This window comes from Nematolebias whitei, chromosome 4, assembly GCF_014905685.2.
Source record: "Nematolebias whitei isolate Nwh7 chromosome 4, NemWhi1, whole genome shotgun sequence".
Taxonomy (NCBI): Eukaryota; Metazoa; Chordata; class Actinopteri; order Cyprinodontiformes; family Rivulidae; genus Nematolebias; species Nematolebias whitei.
In genome coordinates, this window is record NC_056501.1 from 8,795,485 (window position 1) to 8,812,370 (window position 16,886).

The 16,886-nt window shown below is 42.4% G+C and overlaps 1 protein-coding gene across 1 annotated transcript in view; it reads left to right on the forward strand.

Moving 5' to 3' along the window:
* Positions 1-16,865, forward strand: part of matr3l1.2 (matrin 3-like 1.2) — an 18,033-nt gene extending 1,168 nt beyond the window's left edge. The window contains exons 2-22 of the mRNA XM_037675183.1: positions 654-1,420; positions 3,373-3,434; positions 6,334-6,372; positions 6,761-6,855; positions 6,968-7,011; positions 7,160-7,276; positions 9,375-9,500; positions 9,569-9,757; positions 9,836-9,960; positions 11,260-11,740; positions 11,811-11,978; positions 12,134-12,230; positions 12,310-12,326; positions 12,551-12,673; positions 14,523-14,651; positions 15,151-15,279; positions 15,362-15,492; positions 15,820-16,000; positions 16,092-16,248; positions 16,567-16,682; positions 16,805-16,865. Of these exons, the coding sequence (XP_037531111.1) occupies positions 839-1,420; positions 3,373-3,434; positions 6,334-6,372; positions 6,761-6,855; positions 6,968-7,011; positions 7,160-7,276; positions 9,375-9,500; positions 9,569-9,757; positions 9,836-9,960; positions 11,260-11,740; positions 11,811-11,978; positions 12,134-12,230; positions 12,310-12,326; positions 12,551-12,673; positions 14,523-14,651; positions 15,151-15,279; positions 15,362-15,492; positions 15,820-16,000; positions 16,092-16,248; positions 16,567-16,682; positions 16,805-16,852 (3,156 nt within the window). The 5' untranslated portion in view covers positions 654-838 and the 3' untranslated portion in view covers positions 16,853-16,865. The remainder of the gene's footprint in view (positions 1-653; positions 1,421-3,372; positions 3,435-6,333; positions 6,373-6,760; positions 6,856-6,967; positions 7,012-7,159; positions 7,277-9,374; positions 9,501-9,568; positions 9,758-9,835; positions 9,961-11,259; positions 11,741-11,810; positions 11,979-12,133; positions 12,231-12,309; positions 12,327-12,550; positions 12,674-14,522; positions 14,652-15,150; positions 15,280-15,361; positions 15,493-15,819; positions 16,001-16,091; positions 16,249-16,566; positions 16,683-16,804) is intronic.
* The last annotated feature ends 21 nt before the right edge of the window (positions 16,866-16,886 follow it).

Genomic DNA, 16,886 nt, shown 5'->3' on the forward strand with positions numbered 1-16,886 from the left:
TATATATATATATATATATATATATATATATATATATATATATATATTTACAAATTAAATAGTGTGCATAGCAAACATCCTATTATTCTTAGAACTTGTTGGACTAATCAGCAGCTACAGTTGAAACCAGATGTTTAAATCCACCATTTAAAAATGCTCATACATTTTTCATTTTGACACAAAATCAAACTAAACTACTTGTTTTTTAGGTCAGTGTGGATTCCGTAAATTTTTTTGTTAAATGTACTGAGAGCAATATTTTAAAGAGGATTTATTCTTTTGCTTCTTATCAGATAAAAGCAGATTTCAGACAGTTTTAGTGGTCAGTGCATCTTAACGTTCCCTTCTGTACGAAACAAGCTCAGAGCTGGACAGTTTCAGAGCAGCTGATCTTCCTTCCTTCTTTTGTTGAAGTTTTTCTTCTTAACGTCTCAGTCTGTTTGAAGGATATTCATATGAAGGTCTGAAACCTTTGACCCTGCTCCTCCACAGTGACAGGGTCTCCATCACTGCTCTGTGATGACGTCTTTGTCTCTTTAACATCCTCATATTCCCTCCTCAGTAGTCCCACCTGCTCAGGTGGCTCCTCCCACTTTTGTCTTCTCACTGGACTCTTGTTTGAAGGTTGTTTCTGCCTCACTGTGTTTCAGCAGAAGTAAGAAGAGGAGTCCATCTTCACTTTGACATTTCCTCATCCACTGAGAATCTTTGCAGCCTGCTTCTGTCTTGCCACCTCCTGTTGATGTTCATGTCTCAGAAGCTGTAGGCAGCGACAGTCAGGAACAGTTCTCTGTGGGTTTGGTGACTCCTATATACTCCAAAGACCTTAAACTTCAACATGAGCGAGCAGCAATCTGGACGGCTGATGAGGGGCGGCGGAGGTGGCGACCATCTTAACGGCGCCATGAAGCTCTTTAGCAGTTTAGGGCTGACGCCCTCCGACCTAAATGTACTGGCTGAAATCCCTGAAGACGAAATCACAGTGGAGACACTACCAAGCATCCTCATGCGGCTCAAGAGCCGCAAGGGGGCTTCAGGAGAGAGGGGGGGGACATCTTCAGAGGCTTCATATCAAGGTGGAAGAGACAGATGGGACTCTCCTCTGGGTCCAGGCCCGGCCCGGGCTCAAACTTCTGCAGACTTTGGGTTCGGCTCCATGCAGAATGTCTCCTCTGGTCGGGGATTTGGTTCTAGTTATGGTGGCGCTGGAGATGGGAGAGCAGAGAGGCCATATTCAGAGCTTTCCCGCCAAACGTCCTACGGAGGACTCGGCACGGGGCCGCTGCTGTCAGACCCTGTCTTTATGCAGAGGAGGATGGGCTCCCCGTCAAGTGGAAAAGTCCAGGACTTCTTGGGAGATGCTCCCTCCATGTTCCCTCACGTGTGCTCTCTTTGTAACATTGACGTTCATTCCTCCATGGTGAGTACGTCCAACCTGCTTCTGCTTTTCTGTTGGGACTAATTGTAAATGTTTCAGCCTTTTGTGGCGACAGTTTCCTTCCTCATGATTCCAGAGATCGGACCTCCAGTTCATGTAACTTTTGTTTTAATCACTTTTCAGCATGAGTCTTTTCTTGGTTTTCTTACTCTGAAGCTCTGCAGCAGATTACAGTCTGATCTGGGCTGATCCAGGTCACTTCCTGTTACTTTGTGTTCATTCTGATAAAGCAGGTAACGTTACAGCTTCATCTTCCCCTTGAGTCTCCTCAGTTTTAACTTCCTGGAGAATCTTGGTTTGCTTTTTGTGATCTTGAACAACTTGTGAGTTTTAAAGTTCCTCAGACTCACAAATTCAATATTGGCTTTTATTTTATTTTTGTGGAATCTTAACAGAAAAGCTGAAATATAAAAGTTAGCCATGTTAAAAAAAAAAAGTCCACCTTTCAGCTCTCTGGTTTTATGTATCTGAACACAAAACCGATCTGGTCCTTGCAATATTCCAAAGTTGTACAAATCCAACTTTGACTGAATATGACAGATTCCACAAGTCGTTATTTATTAAACAAAAACTGAACCAGAATGTGAAAAACGCGTTCCAGCACTGATCCAGCAGCTTATAGAACCTTCTTCAGCAGCAGAACCCGGTGGTATCCTGTGGGACTTTTTCAGTGTCTCGCTGGAGGAGTTTTGGCCCACTCTTCTTTCCATCGTTGCTTCAGTTCATTTAGGTTTTTGCTCCAATCTCTGAAGGTCCAACTACAGCATTTCAGCTTGGTTGAGGTTCTGGACACCAGACTAATGTAACGCCTTGGTTCTTTTATTTTTGACCCGTTCTGTTGTAGATTAGCTGCTGTGTTTGGGATCTTTGTCCTCTTGGACCCAGTTTGGTTTAAGCTTCAGCTGTCTGAAGAATGGATTCACATTTGACTCTAGAACACTTTGGTCTACAGAGGAGTTCAGGCTCCACTCAGTGACTTCAAGGAACCCAAAGCATCAGCCCTCCACCACTGTGCTGACAAGTGGGATGAGATGTTTACTGCAGTTCATTATGGGTAGACATACTTACTTTGGTCTGGTTTTGTTCCTGAAGTCTTGTGGTTCCTTCAGAAGAAACTTTCCAAACCTAAGTCAGGCTGCATTGTTATTTTTGGGGAGGAGCAGCAACTTCTGCGTCCAAAAAAGTCATAACTCAGGCCTGTAGAATCTGAGATGGAGCCCATGTCTTGCACAATGCACAGTCTGACCTTTGGGGTAAATTTTCCTGTGAAGATTGTCAGCTGTCTTTAATGTTTTGCTCTTGTAGGTAATCTTTCTCTCTGTGGAATGATGGACTCCAGATAATTTAAAAATGACCGTTGACCTTTCTTAGTTTTATGGTCAGCAACGGCTGCGTCTCTGAGGTCATTGCTGATGTCTTTCCACCTTGACACAGTATTGACAGACACCTGTGTGCTCCAGACAGAGGTGGTCCCACTGATGAGAATCAGTTAATCAGTAGCTTCTTCTGACTGGTCCTGGACCTCTGGGATCCTGTGGAAGCAGCAAGACGGTAACCAGTCTCCCTTTCTGGTTCAGTTTTTAATCAATAACAACGTGATGGAATTTGTTGTTTTAGTTCACTTGAGATTAGACTCGTTTTAGAAAAACAATCTGATCATTTTCTTATATTTTGATATGGAAAACCCAAATAGTGTGGACTTTCATATGTCTGTAGATCCCCCCCCACACACACTTTTTATTTTATTTTTTTTCCAAAAAATACCCTTTTTTCTTCTGATAATGCAGAAATAAAATCTTTATAGTTTCTGTATAAACACAGCTGTCAGTCAGATGGAGAACCTTCTTTGGATAAACCCATTCACAACAGAATTAATAAATTATTCTTGTGGCTTAGTTGTAAAAATGTTGTCAGTAATCTCTCTCTTCCTGCAGGAGTGGAATCAACATATTAAGGATCTTCGACATGCTGAAAACAGTCGCCGATTTTTGGACACGTGAGTGCTTCTGTCAAACACAGATGAGCCAGAACAGAGAAGGAACCTTCAGATGATGGAACTATCTAAAATCTATTTATCTATTAAATCTGTGGGATTTATCACCTTTGATCCTGAACATACCAGCTGTTAATGGAGCTGCATCAGATTCTGCATTTCAAGCTGCGTCACATTTCAGTAAATGTTAGAATGATGAGAATTGGGCAGTAGTAAAGTAACAAAAGGTTTATTTAGGAGCTGATTGTGCTAATTTGGTTTTAAATTGGTATCAGCGTCTTTGAGTATCTTACATGTTCAGAGGATCTCCAGGATCATTTTAAATGTGAGAAAATCTGCTCTACACTGAGCTCCCTCTGGATGATTGAGCTCCTCACCCTTTCTTTAAGGCTGAGCCTGGCCACCTTATGAAGGAATCCCATTTCGACGTCTTGTATCCGGGATCTTGTTTTGGTCATGATCCAAACATCATGACCGTAGGCGAGGGTCGGAACTTAGACTAGTAAACTGAGAGATTTGCCTTTTGACTCAGCTCTTTTTTCACCACAAATGACTGAAGTAACACCCTCATTACTGAGGACGAGGCCTCAATTTGTCAGTCCATCTCTCGCTCCATCCTGCCATCACTTGTGAACAAGACACCTAGATACTTTTAACTCCTCCACCTGAGGAAAAGTCTCCCCCCGACCCAGAAGAGGCATTCCACTCATTTACAGTCAAGAACCAGGCCCTCAGACTTAAAGGCACTGACTCTCATTCCGGCTGCTTCACACTCGACTGTGAACCACCCTAGTGCATGCTGAAGGTCTTGGCCTGAAGATACTAGCAGAACCACATCATCCGCAAAGAGATGAGATCCAGAGGTTCCCAAACTAGAAACCCTTTTTTCCGCGACTGCTCCTTGAGATCCTGTTCTGAGCACCAAACAGGATTGGAAACAAGGAACGGTCCTGGCAGAGTCCAACCTGCACTGAGAACGAGCTCTATTTCGTGCCAAGAATGCAGACTCAGCTCCTGCGTTGGTTATACAGGGACTGGATAGCCCTTAAAAGCAACACAGGCACTTGATACTCCCATAGCACCCCCTACAGCATACCTCGAGAATGTCTCAAGCCTTGTCCAGATCTTAAAAACAAGTTGACTGGAGAAGCTAACTTTCATGACCCCTATAGCAACTCTGCAAGGGTGAAATTCTGGTCCACTGTTCCAGGACGGAAGCCACAATGCTGCTCCTGAATTCGAGGTTCGACAATCGGTCAGAGCCTCCCTTCCATAACTCTGGAGTAAACTTTCCTTGGGGGCGCAAGAACTGTGATCCCACAATGGTTGGAGCACATTATCCACATTACCCTTTTTAAAAATGGGAACCACCACCTTGGTCTGCCATTCCACAAGCTATGTCCCAGTTCTCCATGCGACACTGACCTTGAGTCCACAACTCCTGGAAGCCGCATCTCCATTAGAGGCTCTGAACATGGCTCATTTGGATTCCATGTCCACAACCTCACCAGGACATGTGCAAACTCCCGGGGATGCAAGTTGAAAGCTACATGGACCAAGGGCTCCACCAGACGTTCCCAGTTCACCCTCACTATGCGTTTGGGTTTACCAGGTCTGTTTGGAAGCCTCCCCCACCACCGGATCTGACTTACCGCTAGGTGGTGATCAGTTGATAGCTTTGCTTGTCTTCACCCATGTGTCCAAGACATGGGGCCACAGGTCAAGTGACATGATTACAAAATTGACTGACCTTGACCTAAGGTGGCCTGGTACTAAGTTCTTATGAACTACCCTATTCTCAAGCATGGTGTTTGTTATGGAAAAAACATGTCTAGCACAAAAGGCCAATTAGCAAACACCGTTTGAGATCAGGGAGACCGTTCTTCCCAGTCACTCCCTTCTGGATGACACCGTCATTGCCCACATGGGCATTGAAGTCACCCAGTAGAATGAGGGAATCCCCAGATGGCACACCTTTCAGGACACTATCTAGAGATTCCAGAAAGGCAGAATAATCTGAACTGATATTTGTTACATAAGCACAAACAACGTCAGAACCTTCCCTCCTGCAGCCCAAAGTCGCAGAGAGGCAACCCCCTCTCCCTGGGCAACTCTGAAGTTGGAGAGAGTCTAGTCTCTCTCCGGGAGTTGGGTTCCAGAGCTCAAGCAGTGTGTAGAGGTAAGCCCAGCTGCATCTAGTTGGTACCACTCAACCTCACACACAGGCTCCGGCTCCTTATCCGCCAGTGAGGAAATGTTCCAAGTTCCTAGTTTATGCCACCAGGAATTGGCATCGACAGGGACCTTCCCTTGTCTTCCACCTAGCATGCACCGCACCCAATCTTGATGAATCTCTCTGCAGGTGGTGGATTCACATGCAGGCGGCTTCATGTTATTTTTTTGGGCTTGACCTGGCCTAGCCCCAGGAGCCACTGCTCAACCACCAGGCGCTTGCCGGTGAGCCACCCTCCCCAAGCCTGGCTCCAGGGTGGTGCCTCGGTTTCCCTTTTTCGGGCAAGGTTTCCTGATGCATTTGTTGTTTTGAATTGCTCTTAGCCTGACCCCTCCCCCAAGGACTGTTTGCTATGCGAGACCCTACTAGGGGCTGGTACCCCTGACACCATAGTCCCCAGTATCCATGGGGTACTCAAACCCCTCCATCACGTTAAGGTAACAAAATAACACCTGAAACACTTCATTACTTGATGTCCTCATTGATGAACTGTCTTTACTGTTGGGAGAAGAAATTAAAACATTACAAAGATGGATGTTAACAGCAGAAGCTGATGAGATGAAATGGGAAAAACTGGCTTCATTCTGACAGGAAACGTTATCAATAGTGGGCCAAATGGTGTATACTGAGGGTGACCTTTTTAATGAAAGTTTAAATGTCTTCTTTTAGGTATCCAGAATGGAAACCTGGGATGGCATCGGGTCGGAGGTAAGACGCACCAACTCAAGAGTTCAGACTCTTGAGCTGCAGCAAATAATTTGTTCTACAGAAACCAGAGCCTATGGTTCAGATATCTGTTGTAGATTTAAAGTAACGATGTAAAAAATAAGTTGTAGACTGTCACTTTGTTATCCTTGTTAATGAAGATTAGCTCAGTGTTCAGTACTGCAGTCTTGTAATCCTGAGGCTGCAAGTCTGAGTCCAGATTGTGTCAGGAAAGGAAGGGCATCAGGCTTAAAACTATTACCAGATCTTTTGTGCGAGTTTTCTCGCTGTGGCGACCCCTGAGAATGGGGCAGCTGAAAGAAAAACAAACATTAAAAAAGAGTTAAAGTAGCTATTTGTTTAAGAGACTCATTGTTGTTGTTTTTCCCAGTGGGGGTCACCGGGACACACCCAACATGTCACCAGGGCTGCTGGGAGCATCTCCCATGTCTTTAGGTCATACAGGAGGGATGTCCTCCAGCTGGGGTGAGACACTGATATCTTTTAGGTCTTGAAGACATTTCCTGCTGGAGGCAGGACAGAGTTTATAGGACAGGTTCTGGTTGGGTTTCTAACATTCACTCTGTTTGTCTGTCAGGAGGAGATCGCAGTCTGTCTGCAAATAAACTGGTTCAGAACCTGGTGGGTCCAAACTCTGTTGCTGTACATTTTTTTCAGATATCTGATTGTATGTCTCGTGATCTCGTCTCTTGAATGCCTCTGATTAGACGTCTCATATCTCTGGGTGTCTCTTGATTAAATGTCTGCTGATGTTTTTTTGTTTCCCAAGGGACGGAGCAAAGTGGTGGTGGTAAAATACGACAGGAAGCCTCTGAGCAACCAGACTCTGTTCTCCCTTGCTGAGATGTTCGGCAACCTTCGAGAACACCTGGTCCTCGACAAAAAGGTAGACAAACTTTCTCCATGCTTTATGGAAAGTGGGATTTTGAATGTGGCCAGAACGGCTTTCCGTTGTCTGTAATAATTAAAGGAGCAGAAAAAGTGTTATTTTATTTTTTTGTGGTGGTGTTAAGTCCATCCAATGTAAATATTACATAGAGATTAAACTGACACTGCTTTTAACAAATAAAGAGAACCACAGTCAAAATGTTACCGTTTTAGAGAGTCATTACTACAGGTCTTGTGCTGAGTGAGCAGTGGCTCACGTTTGGTCTAAAGTAGGCCTGTCGCAATAAATCAATCGCATGATAAATGAAAATTCTCGACCTCATTTTCATTTATCAGCTTTATTGTTTCTTCGTGTCTCTCTTTCTACTGAAGACACTGGATGACAAAAGACTCAACTCCGGTGCTCTTCACTGACCCCTCCCTTTTGCTTTAAAATCTGTTTTAACCATCCAAAATCATGTTTGTGAATCGTTAAAAGCAACCAAGCTGAGAAACTAAGCTACGAGCTAAGCTAACAGGCCGACCTCAGGAAAAAAACCTCCGTTTTGTCAAAGCTCCAAAATTTACTGTTGAAACCCGTGCCTTTGTGTAAAAAGTTAGTGTAAAAAGAAGCTGAGAACTTGTTTGCTGATTTTTTTTATTTTATTAAAAGTTTTGTGTGAAAAATTCTATGCTAAAGAGCTCAAACCACACCGAGCGGCCGCCATTTTAAGAACCGAAAAAAAGGAAGGATAGCCCATGTCACGTCAAGGGACCTTCCTCCCATTTTTCTTAGAGACACGCTGCTCGTTCCCTCACTATCCATCCTTTGGTTCAAACAGTCTTATACTGCCATCAGGTGGTCCAAAAAAGGTACTACACACAAAACAAACTGACCAACATTTCTTCTTAAATTTGACAATAATTACTAATTATTGTCAAATTTCAAACAATATTATCGTGTATCGCAATAATTTCTGAGACAGTCACCCAGCAAAATTAGTTATCGTGACAGGCCTAGTCTAAAGCGGACTTTTGTATCTAAAATTTAAAATTGTATTAAATGCTAATATGTTTGGAGTGTCATCGTTATCGTACAGAAATATTCAACTTGTGCACATGACAAAACTGATAATTGAGAGAGCACCACCGTGGGAGCGCACGCAGCCTGTTTGAGTGTCAGTGAGACTCGTTTCAGCTGCTTTAGTTCTTTGGATTCAACTTAGAACCACTTAAAAAGAAAATTTGTACACCCCAGATTATACCAATGCTCTGTGTCTCTGTTTAGCTTGATTGTTTTTTCCAAATTCATGATGTTCTCTCAGTGAAACAGTTTCGTGTGTTTTTAGTTTATCAAAAATATCTACAGAATTTAATTCTACACAGTATTATAGCAATAACATGGTTTAGGGTATGTGGATGTGCTAAGCTTGCTTATATTTGGAGTCATACTGAAAGGTAACTACTGTGATAAATGTAATTCAATAAATTATTAAATATAAAAATAAATGTTGTTAAATGACTGAGCTGAAGTCCTGTTAATATAATCCCTTTGAATGATTTCATTTTAAGGGAGAAATGCGTCAGTCTGGAAACAAGCGTGAATTTCAGTTATTCTGTACTGTTCAAAACATACGACATACTACCGGTGCCATAATTTTAAAAATATATCTGACAAGCACCCAGTTAAAAACAATGGATTGACATGAAAGTAAACTATTTTAAAGTTGTTCAGAATCGCCCTCTTCTTTCAAAATGTCATTGATCTGGAGGATTTAATTGTGCAGGTTAAAGTCTGATGTATAATTTCTACGTATAGAAAAAAGTTTCAGTCAAAATATTTTTATTTGCTTTAATATCTAGAGACAGATGCTCCAGATGTTTCTGACACGTGACTGTTCATTGAACCATACGGTGTTTTTGAAGCAGAATGGTCTGATGTTAGAAATCATTACTTTGAAATAATATGAATATTAAAAATAATACAAATTATTATATTTTAAAGATGACTTGAAACTAAAATCATGCTGGAGGGAAATAAGCGACTTGTCTAAGTTAGACAGAACGTCCAAGCTATCCTCCCAGCTGCTCCGTCTCAGTTTGTGCGTCTCCTTCAGGCCTTCCTGGAGATGGACACTCATGAAGAAGCTCTGGATATGGTGAACTACTACAAACAGAACCCGACCTCTCTGTACGGCAAACCCATCACCTTCTACTTGTCCCAGACATTGATGGTCATTAAGGTAACTCGGCTGCTGCTCTTAGTTCTGCAGAACTAAGGAAACCCACTCAGACTCTGCTACTGTTGCAGAAAAACCCAGGGAACCAGCCCATGGAAAGGCCTGTTGCTGCTCCTGCTTGGGATGTCAAAGGTCCCAGTATTTGCACCAAAGTGGTTTTCTTCTCCCGCCTGCCCAGAGAGGAACACAAGAAGAGGGAGCTGCTGACCATCGCTGAACGCTTTGGCACCGTGCAGAAATACCTGTTCTTAAAAGATGAGGTAAACCCTGAGCCTTTATTGGAAAGTTCAAACCAAAACAAATAATATTTTGTGACTAACATGTCTGTTGTTGTTCAGGCCTTTGTCCAGCTGGGAACTGAGGAAGATGCAGAGATGCTGGTCAAGTATTACAGCAGTAACCCGCTCGTCATCGAAGGACGGCGCATCAGCCTCAACCTCTGCGCCAAATATAAAACCCTCAAGTGAGTAAACACCTGGGTTCACCTGGTAACCATGACAGCAGCTCCTCAAGATGGCACCACGTTGGGAATCAGACTTGATTCATGTTTTGGCGTGCCAAAGCCACCATCTTAGCGCCAACATAACTGGTTTGTTCCACTTTGGAGTAAGCTGTTTGGGGGAAGAATCAGTTTTGTGTTGTGCGTTACCTTGACTGATGAAGCCTTCTGGATGGAAGGTGAAACGTTTCAGCAAAAAAAAAGAAACTGACCAGATGACCTGACTGAAAATTGTTGGATTGATCTGGAGGATTTAATTGTGCAGGTTAAAGTCTGATGACGCACTGATAATTTCTAGGTATAGAAAAAAATTTCAGTCAAAAGATTTTATTTACTTTAATTCAATTCAGTTTATTTCTATAGCGCCAAATCACAACAAAGTTGTCTCATGGCACTTTACAGGAACATTCACAAACATAAAAGCCAATTAGTAAAGTTCTCTATCTAAGGAATCCAGCAGACAAGTTGAATCTTGAATATCTGGAGACAGATGCTCCAGATGTTTGACACTTGACTGTTCATTGATTAAAGAACAATACGGTGTTTTTGAAGCAGAATGGTCTGAGATGGCACCACGCTGGGAATCAGACTTGGTTCATGTTCAGTACTCCAGGATGGAGCCGTGTCGTGCATCATTTGGTTTTGTATTAAACCTGCAACCTTCCATCACCTGACTGTAGGAATGTGAACGGAAATTATTTGTTTATTCACATTTATTTAACCAGGCAAACGAGCTGTTGTAGCTGAAAAGCAGAACACTAGACTATTTAAAAATCTCAAAACATTAAAAGCTGAAAGTGACAAAAGCCAGCTAAAAGTAGCATTTTGCTACTTGTCGCAAAGAGCTAGCTGAGAGCTACATGTATCAAAATACTAAGATTTAATAAATCTCTGTGTATATTTGGGAGAAAAATATTTTTAAATGAAGTTAAATATTTTGAAAAGTAAAAATGTTACAAAAACCAAAGGTCTCCTGAGTGAGCTGAATGTTTTGATAAATGAACGGCTAAAACGGCTTCAAGTGTGCAGAAATGGTTGATTGTAAAGAACGTAGAGAAAATAAACAGGAAAGTAAAAGCTGAGTGAGCATTCAGGCTGATGGAGAAATAATGACATCATATCCTGAAGCATGCTCAATAATCCAGGTAGAAAAATTGAACAAAGTAAAGTCAGATCATCTGATTCAGAAAAATAAAAAAATAAATAATGGCATCATCTTGATGGAAAAGAAAAGTTTGAATCTGATGTTTGTTGTTTACTCAGTGTGAGCCACAGACAAGTGACTCAGTACCGGAGGGGCGGCAGACCAGAATCAACCTCCACCAAAACTACGTCCTCCAAGTCTCCATCCAGTGGCAGGGAGGAGGAGAAGGAGGGGAAGAAGAATAAGAAGGTGGTGAAGACTGAGGAGACAAAGAAGAAGGAGGTGAAGAAGGAAGACAAAACGGAGAAGCCAGCAGTAAAAGATGAGGAGGAGGAAGAGGATTCAGTAGTGTTACAGGGAGGAGAAGACGAAGGGGATGATGAGGGACACCCAGAGGAGGAAGAGGGTGAGAAAGAGGAGGACGCAGCCAAGGATGAGGAGCAAGACAAGGATGAGGAGCAAGACGAAGAGGAGCAAGACGGAGATGAAGAAGATGATAAGGTTGAAGAGCAGGACAAGGAGGAGGAGGAGGAGGACAAAGACCAGGAGGAGCCAGAAAAAGCTGAGTCTGTGAAGGATGAAGAGGAGGAGCATAAGGAGGTGAAACATTAACACCCACACACAAAACAAATCAAACAAGACTGAGAGGTAACATTTGAAACCCTCGCAGGTTCCTGAACGTGATGAGGTCACAGCTGAGGGCGTGGTCACAAAGGGGGAGGTGATGGAGGGACAGACTGAAGCGACGGAGACCGAAACTCCGACCGACGAACTCAAGAACAAAGACGAAGAAAATGTAGGAGAGAGCTGTGACGAGGAAAAGAAGCCTGAAGAAAAGGTGAGACAACTCATGGTCACCTGCAGATTAGGTGAGACTTTATTCATCTGATCAGAAAAGATCGGGTCCATTTGGGGGAAGTTAATTTGTTTTTGCTCGCTCTTTTTGGAGTTAACAGAAAATCAATTGATGAAATTTAATGCTGCTGTTCTCAGATGGATCAGGACTTCATGGAGAACATGGAGGACTTTGTGACGCTGGACGAACTGGAAGAAGACGAAGGCGACGCCCACAAAGATGCCGATGCCTCAAGTTAGTGAAGTTGTGATGTGTTTTAATAATAAAACGGTCTAAAAGTGTTTAACTTTTCTTCTGTGTCTCTTCTCTGCAGAGCAAACAAAGAAAGGGGTACGTATTCTGATCCCAGCTCCACACGTTTATGAAACTTTCTGCTGTTTCCCTGAAGGAAGCACATTTTAAACAGGTTGATCATAAAACAAAAAAAGGGATAAATTTAATTTACGCCCGCTCACACTCTGGTGGTTGTCTGGGTTTTTCTGCACAAATTCTGCTCGTTGGTTGGCTTGAGCTTCAGAACATGAAAACTGAGTAAACTTGTCCTCTTCAATCAGGGGATGAGGGTCGTCAGCATCATGGGCTTCCATCGAGACTACAACTTCCTCGAGGAGATGCTGGCACTCGCCAAACCCTTTGGGACTGTGGAGAGACACCTGGTTCTGGACCGGCGAGCCGAGGTACAGCACACGGATGGATGATGAGTGTGGTTCAGACCCATCTCGTATACATATTAAACTTATCTCTTTTGATTATTTTATATTTCTTAAAGTAAGAAACAGTCACATGTTTAGTGGCAGTGGTTTTAAAAGAGAACCGGGTCAATGAGCAGCACCTTTGACTAGAGTTTACTCAACGTGCGGGTCGGTTCAATTCTTCAGATAAAATAATTCCAGGTCAATGAAAATCTTGAGTTTGTGTCACTTAATCAACTTAAAGGGATCTCATACTAACCTTAATATGTTCCTATTCTACTAAAAGTTGTCTGTGAAAGTGGAAAAAACAATTAATGACTTAAAAATTGTATGTTTGTTACATTTTTCGCATAAGGATATCACCATTCTGCTGGTGCAAAGCATTCTGGGACGATGACATACATAGGTTGCAGTGGAGACTAAAATACAAGGAGTCAAGGCCAAAAAGTTATAATATATTACAATAAAGTTGGATTTTGTATTAGTCCTTGTGCCTTTTTATAATAATAAAAATGCAATATTTTCCTGTGGGATCAATAAAGTTCTATCTTATCTTTATGCAGGGTATATGGGTCAAAATGATCATTCAACCTTTATTTATACAGGTTAGTCTCATTGAGCCTCGAGGACATTTACAAGAGACCTGTTTTAAACGAAGAACACAGATGAGATACATACAATAGACAGTCATAGAAAACATATATATAAAATGAAAATAGAAGAAATATAAAAACTAAACAGCTACATGATGAAACACGATTAGCGGATGATGTTTAGTAAATTAGCTTGGGAGCTAATGTGAAAGCTAAACAGCTAAAGCTGAGGTGCCTCCCTCACACTGTCCTCCATCAGCCGGGCAAGTCCTCATTATCATATAATGTGAGTTATTCTAATATAAATGAGTGTTTTGATGCCAATGATTGTTGTGAAAAGCTTGTGATGGAAGCAGAAGCTGTCACAGCAGCAGCAGCACAAACATCAGCTCTTCTGTCCGACTTTCCTCTTCATCATTCAATCTTCATCATTTTCAGCTGGAGGCTGAGTCATTTCTACATCCTCCTTTATCAACGCGCTGAACGCCAGACACTGTCCAAAATTAACGTTCACGCTGAGTGGAGCTCGCACCAAAGCAATCGGTCTACGTCCTCTACCCAGAATGCATTGCAGTGTAAATAACACGGTGACGTCCGTGTGAGTTTTAAATTTGTTTTATGGTCCTGTTTTTATAGCTGAACAAAAGTTGATCAAATAGTCTTATTTTTCCAACTAGACTGAGATCCCTTTAAAGTTTCTCACGTTGATTTCTTGAGTTTGTCGTGAACGAGGACACTCAGTCCTTTGAGTTTATGGTTCTCGTAGTTTAAGGCCCAGTTTACACGACGCTAATTTTAAGTGAAACCAGATCATTTTTGTGATTGCTTTCGCTAAATTGTGCTTGTTTGCCACGGTTGCCGTCAGTTTGTCTCTGTGAGCATATCAGAGTGCTGTTTGTGCTGATCACCTTCTTCAACGTGTAGCGGCAACCCGACCTAATTTTTGATGCATTGATCAGTTTAGGTGAAACTGTTTTCATTCTGATGAAGGTCAATCACAGTGTCAGCTAGTGACCTGGCATGAAAACTACTACAAATATGTTTTGTCTTGTACTGTCGGCTTACCTGTAGTTTTTTATAGTCCTGGTGTCCTGTAGCTTGAGTATCCTGTAGTTATGATTTCTTGTAGCGCTTCCTGAAACTCTGACGTGACGGAGTGTGTTGGTAATTTGTCAATCAGGCAGTGTTATTTTTTTATTTTTGTGAGGGCTCTGAGCTGGTCATCTCCTCTCCCTCCTCAGGCCTACATCCAGTTCGCGAAGGAGGAAGAGGCGATAGCCATGCACAAGTTTTACAGCAGAAACGTGATTGCGACAGTGTGCGGCCGCCAGGTGAAGATTGTCCGGTCCATTAGATACCCAACCATCCAGGTGAGTTCTGCCCTCTCTCAGGACCTCCAGCTCTTTGGTGGTTTTTAAACATCAGTTGATCAGTTTAGTTATATAGATTTTTTTTTTTTTTTATTAAAATGATCAGAGCCATTTGACTCAAAAACAAACCAGAAACAAAATGGTTAAAATCTTTCAACTTTCAGTTGCTGTGCTTGACCTGCAGAGCAGAGCCCCCGCCAACAGTTTTTTTTTATTTTTTATTTTTAAATTTTGTCTGCCTCTGAGAGAAAGTCCGTTTAAAAACAAATTTTCTTTCTTTGATGTACCAAATCCTCACACCCACAGCAATTTTCATTGTTTTAAGGATAAATCTGAAAAGTTAAAGATGACTCAGCAGAAAAACAAAATGTTTATGGTAGAAAATAATTTCCTCAGGAGTTTAAGGTTGTACCAGTTTGATCCTGTTTGAGTAAAATTCTGTTTGGGGCGTCGTTGGATCTGCAGGAAAGTGTAAAGTTGTCGATTGTGTTTCTGTCAGACTGCGTCCAGCAAGGTCGTGTACATCGGTCAGCTTCCCAATATTAAATACTCTGACGACGACGTCATGAAGCTCGCGGAGCCGTTCGGAAACATCCGGAAGTACTCCCTGCACAGGTGGAGGAGAGAGGTACAGAACCAGAACCGGATCAGACTGACTGAAATGGCTCTGCAGGTTGCAACGGTCTGAACTCTAATCTGTGTCCCCTCAGTGTTTCATCGAGATGGAAACGGTGCAGGAAGCTGAGAAAATGGCCAACGCGAGTAAAGAGAAGCCGCTGACGCTTATGGGAAGACACCTGCTCGTCTACGTGAGCAGGAAGTACGCGTCTCTCCACAACGGGTCAGTTAATTTACACGACACCTGCAGTAAAACATAAATAATTCTGTTTTACTCATTTTATCTTTCAGCCCTAAACACAGTCACACACGAGTCTGGTGAAATAAAAAGTTCTAACATTTGAATGGATTTATTCAGCCTGACCTTTGACCTCAGGGATGTTATAATTCAATCAAATCATGCTTCTCCCCCCGCCATTTCATTCAAGATCAAAACAAGTGAAAAATGTTTTACAAGCTCAATTTGTTGAGTGTTCCACCTTCATTTCATCCATGAACCGATCCCAGCAGCTTTTAGTTCAGAATAATCTGAAGTAAATGTTTGTTTTAGTGTGCTGTATTTGAAAAGAACAAAGAGGACCAAAAGCAGCTCGCCGCAAAAATCCACCGAACCCTCCGACGAGCCACATGCCAAGAAGCGGAAAGAGGAGGAAACGAAGGAAGAGGAGCCAGAACAGAACTCGGCAGAAAAACTTCCAGAAGTTTCTGATGAAAAGAACATCAGCAAAGACGTGAGTTTTAAGGGACTGATTGATAATCAATACATCCCTAAATCCTGATCAGTAATCCACAAATCAGCTGCTGATTGTTTTTCTTGAACAGGCTGCTGCTGAGGTCAAAGGTCAACAGGAAGATGACCAACAGGAGACCACCATGGAAACATCCAATCAGAACGAAGAAACTGAGACTCCGCCCCCTGCTGACAAGCCCAGCGCTGCGTCTCTGCCCCTGCCGCCTTACGACCCCGACGTCCCCATCGGTGAGAAAATCCATCAAACGGTTGCCGCTGTGTTTACAAAACAAATATTGATTGTTGCATAAAAACATCCTACTTCCTAAAAGACCAACACTCGAAGACAGAAGATTTTTGTTTAACCTAGTTTTACTTGCAAGGCGGTCACACGTTGAAGCCTGATCGTGAGAATCTGCCCCGGACGGTGCGAGAAAAGTTTATTTACATGACCTCGGCCTCAAAACTGTACATGCAGGCTCCTGACAGGACTCAGACATGGTTCAACGTTATTTTAACAGTAGTTGGTGATAAACATCCATGACATTGATCAATCGGTTTGTGCAGGTATGGAACACATGAAGATGGGTTACTACTGTCGCATCTGTTTCCTGTTTTACACCAACAAAGACACGGCCATGAAGCGTCACTGCAGCAGCCAAGCACACTACGACAAGCTGCAGGTAAGACACAAGCCCCGACCACAAAGTTAGACGAGACTGTAATTTATTGATACAGTTACAAATAAATCAGGTTTGATAAATGAGCTAAAACTACACAAACTGAACTTTTTTTTTTTTTACAGAAACATCTGGAGAAGGAACAAAAAACATCAAAGACGACAGAGGCATGAGACACATGAAGTCTTTTTTTTTTTTTAAGATGTA